Here is a 5,124-nt window from a genome sequence, read left to right as displayed (position 1 = left end):
GAGAAGAGGTGAATAAAGAAAGAGAAAAAATAAGAGAGAGAGAGAGAGGGAAGGAAGTGACGAAGGATGTTACAGGGAAGTGAAGAGAAAAAATTAAGGAAATCTTTTGAGGGAGAGAGGGAGGATGGAGGGGCAGGGAGGGAGGGAGGAAAGTAGAAGGGGAGGGAAAAGGGTGAGAACGGGGAGGGGGAGGCTTTGAGGGAGGGGAGGAGGGAGAGAGGTCCAGAAACGAAGGGGGAGGGGAGGGGAGGATTCCGGAACTGAAAGAAAGTACTGGGGAAATCGGAATGGTGGCCCCCTCCCTCTCCTCCTCCCCCTCCAGCCTCTTTTCCCCTTTACACACCAAAGCAGACGGAGTGGGGAAGGAAGAGGAGGAGTGAATGGAGAGGAGTGGAAAGGAATGTAGAGGAGAGATGGGGGATGAGAGGAAAGGAAGAGACGAGAAGAGGAGAGAAGGACGGAGTGGCAGGGGCAGGAGTGAAGAGGGAGGGGTTGAGAAGAGGAGGGGAATAGTAGTAGTAGTAGTGTGTGTGTGTGTCAGAGAGAGAGAGAGAGAGAGAGAGAGAAAATGACGTGGCGAGATAAAGTTTTTGTTGGCTTTGTCAACTTTCACTGACATACACGTGCCTGGTCCACTTTCTCCCCCTCCCCTCCTCTCCCTTCCCCTTCCTCCTCTCCCTTCTCTCCTTCCCCTTGCCTCTCCCTTCCTCTCTCCCTGTTCATTATCCCTCACCTCTTCCCTTGTCTTCTCTCTCTCTCTCTCTCTCTCGACCCCATTGAAGACTAAGCAGACATCATCCTTCTTTTCTCTTTTCCTCCACATTTTCTCTCTATTCCCTTCTCCCTGTGCTTCTTCCTCTCCACTCATCCCTTCACTCTTTTCTTTCCCCCTCCTTTTTTCTCTCTTTCACATCCTTGTTTTTTCTTCGTCTCCCCAATCATGTTACCATCTCCCTTCACCCCCCCCCTCCCTCTCCCTCCTTCTGCTCTCAATTTACCTCCTTTTCTACCTTCTCCTTCCCCCCTACCATCCACTCTCTCCTCCACCCTCTTCCCCTCTCTGTCTCCCCACCATCATCTCTCCCTTCCACCACCATCCACTCTCCCCTCCCTTCCCCCAGCCCCTCCCCACCATCTCTTCTCTCTCCCTCAGCCCCCTTTCCCTTCTTCATCATCCACTCTCCCCTCCAGCTCCCCCTTCTATCCTCCCGTCGGGTCACATTCCACTCAAGGCCGACCCTCTTCACCGCGGGGACTTTCTCCATGCATAGTTCCCGGCTGCGTTTGAAATCACACAACGCTGGTATTTAGGACTTCGCTTTGCGCAGTAGCACACGCTCTTTATATTTCTGTCTTCGTCAATATATCTCTCTCTGTCAGTCTTTATCGATATGTATCTGTCTATATATTTGTCCATCTGTATACGAGTGCAAATAATTTCGGTTTTGACAGCAAGCTTCCGTGTTAAAATGAATCTCAATTTTTCATCGATCAGACCTGCCCTCCTGCGAAATATCAACAAACCCACGTGCTTCTGGCAATGTAAACAAAGATATAGGGAAAATCTGAGACCTACAGAGTAGCAAGCCTTCCCCGCCTTTTCACAAGGTCTCACGTTTTCTTCTATAATCAGAGGCATCACTGTCGAATTTTTCAAGACCCAACATATACGATTATATCCTGCTGCGGTTATTAAAGCTAATACATTGCATCATTCCTTTAATAAAATAAGTATGCATATCCCATAATATTCAGTTAACTTGTGGTTACGTAGTTAAAAGTACTTGATAACTCATTGTTATTTATCTACAGAGTATGCAGCAACTACAGAGCTGTATCAGTGCTTACAGCATCAGATGTTATCCGCATGAAATCCATTTGCCGTCTTTTCTCCCTGCCGCGTAGCCAGATTATCCAATGAAAACACTGGCAATAAGTTGACATGAAAATTAATAAAACAAATGCATAAACTTTACATTGTGAATTGGATACACCTCGTATAAATTCCAACTATAGTGAATACAGACATTTTTAAAACAATTACATGAATCAGCTTAAAATTAACCGACAGAATGTCTTCCAGATTATTTTGCTATTTTACCTTTGTTACAAAAATCCACCGCTTGCCTGAAAACTTAAAATTTTCTTATTGACCTCCAAATGAAGACAAGCCATTGTGTGCCGGGCGGGGAAAATCCTAGGGAGGCGCTAGGGGAAGATGGAGGAACAACAACAACCCAGGAAGAAGAAAAGGGAAGTTGTGGTGACTAAAATGAAGGCGGAGTATATAGAGCATTCCATAGAGGTTACACCCTTCTCTGAGTAAGTTTACATCAGATGCTAGAGAGCTGAGTAAGACCTAGAGTGTGTCACAAGCTAGTCCTTGATTTGGTTAATCGAAATGGTCGTTTGGAGAGATATACAGTTTTATTTATTTATTTACTGTAACAAACAGTTTGAATTTTCGATTTGAACAGTTCATGTGTAACAAGAACTACAGCTGGACAGAAGTTGGCGATAAAGATGTTTTTTATTGCTATATAGCTAGCAAATGAACCATGTTGCTGTTATTGCTGCCAGTTTCATGAACACAAGAATAAATTCTTGCCCTAATAAGAATGAAATGGCGACAAAATCCTAGAAAGCTGCCATTCACATATAGTGTATTAAAATGTTGATAACACAGTATGTTTCATCATGGTGTAGCCATATTCATCTGACTCAGAAGTCAATATTTGCTGAACGGGATTGTATGCTACTAGGCTGTTGTTATTATTATTAGTTTCAGTATTGTTATAGTTTCAGCCAAAAAACACAATGATGAGATTTGGATCCTTTTTTTTTTTTTTTTAGACAGTTCTGAGACACTTAGTTTATAGCATTTTTTTGCAAATTATTTTTATTTTGATCTTGAAGGATGGGTTAGGTTAGGTTATCTTTAAGAAATGAAAATAATTTGCAACAAAAATGCCATAGAAGAATAGTGTTATAGAGTGGTCTAAAATACCAAAAAAAAACGGATCAAAATCTCGTGATTGTGTTTTTGGCTGAAACGATAATTTTACCCCTTTTTTTTTTTTTCCAAACTAAAGAGACCTTATTGATGCCTTACTTTTCCTAACCCCATGTATGGTTTATTATGATGGGGAAAGTGTTTTGTGTGGGTGGTGTAGGATGTCGTACAATTATGCAAGCCTGTGAAAAGATGTAGTATTAGCCATAAAATTTACTGATGGCCCATGATGGTTTGGGATACATTCACTTTTGTTGGAAATAAGTACAGTAGTTTCTTTCATATGGCATTGTCTTCCTTGACCGTCTCGGTGAAATTGCAGGAGACTGCGTGTGGATAGAATTTACAGTTTTATTTTTTCTCTTGATTGAATAACCAAATTGCCATTGTGATAAGATTGAGGAAGTTGCAGAAATGCTTATACTTAAATGAAAAAGTTCAGAATGGGTAATTTTTAAGATATCAGATATACAGCCTCATCACTTTTACGTGCAAACCGTGGCTACTTGCGTGCCCGCTATGTTAGGCTCCAGGTTGATTTGGCTCAAAGGTCAGTCCGTTACTGATCATTTCATCCCTGCTAATCTTAAGTATGACAGGCTGATCTGACCTAACTTAGCTCAATTTACCCAACTTTATCCTAATCTAACTAACAGGAGCAATTTGGGAATTGAAGAGTTTTGGGTGCAGATCGACATTGCAATTGGTAGGATGTCACTGCTGGTTTCAGCAAATCAAACTTAGTGGTCCTGGTAAATTAGATGTTAATCCTGCAGATTTTGGATGTCATAATTGAATTATGCAATTATAAAAATTAATCCTTGTCGTAATTTACGTCTTTTGTTAATGGGAGCTCCCCTGCAGTTTTCCCATAATCTCAATAAAGTAGCTTAGGGAAACAAGTGAAATATGACACTCCATTTTCGTGTTAAATACATAGATCACAGTTAACTTAACTTAGACCTGTGTAAGTCAACCCTAACCTTGAATGAATTTTGGAAGAACCTGTACCATTTTGTGGCAGCACCATCACGTGAGATGTCCGCAAGCTGGCATTGTAAGCGCACACTATCATGGTCAACTTAACGTTGTACCAACACCCTCAATAAATGTCTGCCACAACTAGACTTAACCCAGATTTAGGACACCACAGAATGGGAGGCGAATGCAATACGAGTAACTGTAGAGTCTCTGTGGCTCCAAACTGTACATTACCTGGTACATTACAGTGATGTAAAGAGTGTGTTACTATGAGATGACAGCCAAGTTTAAGAAATTGTATTTTTGTACACTGTTGCCTTTTTAAAAAATTTTCCTATCCATAGTCATTTACAGATTTTTTTTTTTTTTCTTACATTATGACTCATAAAATTGACTTGTCAGTTCCACAATTTGCAGGAAAAATTGTAAGGAAAAAGTTGTGAGATTGTAGAACACATCATAGACCTCAAGTGACCCCTACTGTATATCATGGGTTTTTCGCTAGTTCTGACATAGACGGTGGAGGACTGAGCATCGGGGGCCTGGAGGAGGGTGGTTCAGAGGGATCAGTACCTGCAGAAATGACAGTGTCAGTGGCAGACAGAGGGGAGGGTGGTGCAGAGGCAGAGGTGGTGGAGCTCAAGCATTCACCTGACAAAAAGCGGAGGATGCGAGTCTACAGTCAGAAGTGAGTTGCAGCCCACTTTGCATGATATTCTTTAACCTGTAGTTGTTGCAGAGTGTAGATTCATAGTGTTTTGCTCTTGGTTTTACATACATTTCAATAGAGAAGTGATCCCCAGGAGGTCAAAAGTTTTGTCAGTCATGAAAGCTAATGCCATTAAAGGGTGCACTCTGGTCATCAACTCGTTAATATACTGTACTACAGTAGCCTAAATCTTTGGCCCCTGTGTCTCAAAGGGAGTATAATAGGATTGACATCATTTTTTAGCTGTTTATTTATTATATTTTTTATTTATGTATTTATTTATTTTTTACTTTATGCAAGGTTTCGAAAAGAATGGCTGCAGGTGCGTGAGTTCCAGGGGTGGCTGGCAGAGGGAAGCGCCGCAGACCGTGCTCGGTGCACTGTCTGCCACAAAGAACTTCTAGCTGGGAAATCAGAGCTG

The 5,124-nt window shown here is 41.8% G+C and overlaps 1 protein-coding gene across 1 annotated transcript in view; it reads left to right on the top strand.

Moving 5' to 3' along the window:
- Positions 1–4,591: 4,591 nt before the first annotated feature.
- The window catches only part of LOC145403668 (uncharacterized), an 8,402-nt gene continuing 7,869 nt past the window's right edge, over positions 4,592–5,124 (top strand). Inside the window, exons 1-2 of the mRNA XM_080275359.1 lie at positions 4,592–4,682; positions 5,004–5,124. The exon at positions 5,004–5,124 is cut by the window's right edge and continues 120 nt beyond it. Coding sequence (XP_080131485.1) covers positions 4,663–4,682; positions 5,004–5,124 — 141 coding nt within the window. The 5' untranslated portion in view covers positions 4,592–4,662. The remainder of the gene's footprint in view (positions 4,683–5,003) is intronic.

Source organism: Coenobita brevimanus, chromosome 61, assembly GCF_032717465.1.
Source record: "Coenobita brevimanus isolate Jiangsu-jjx chromosome 61, ASM3271746v2, whole genome shotgun sequence".
Taxonomy (NCBI): Eukaryota; Metazoa; Arthropoda; class Malacostraca; order Decapoda; family Coenobitidae; genus Coenobita; species Coenobita brevimanus.
The sequence above is the reverse complement of the archived record's forward strand: the minus strand, read 5'-3'. Positions and strand labels throughout refer to the sequence as shown.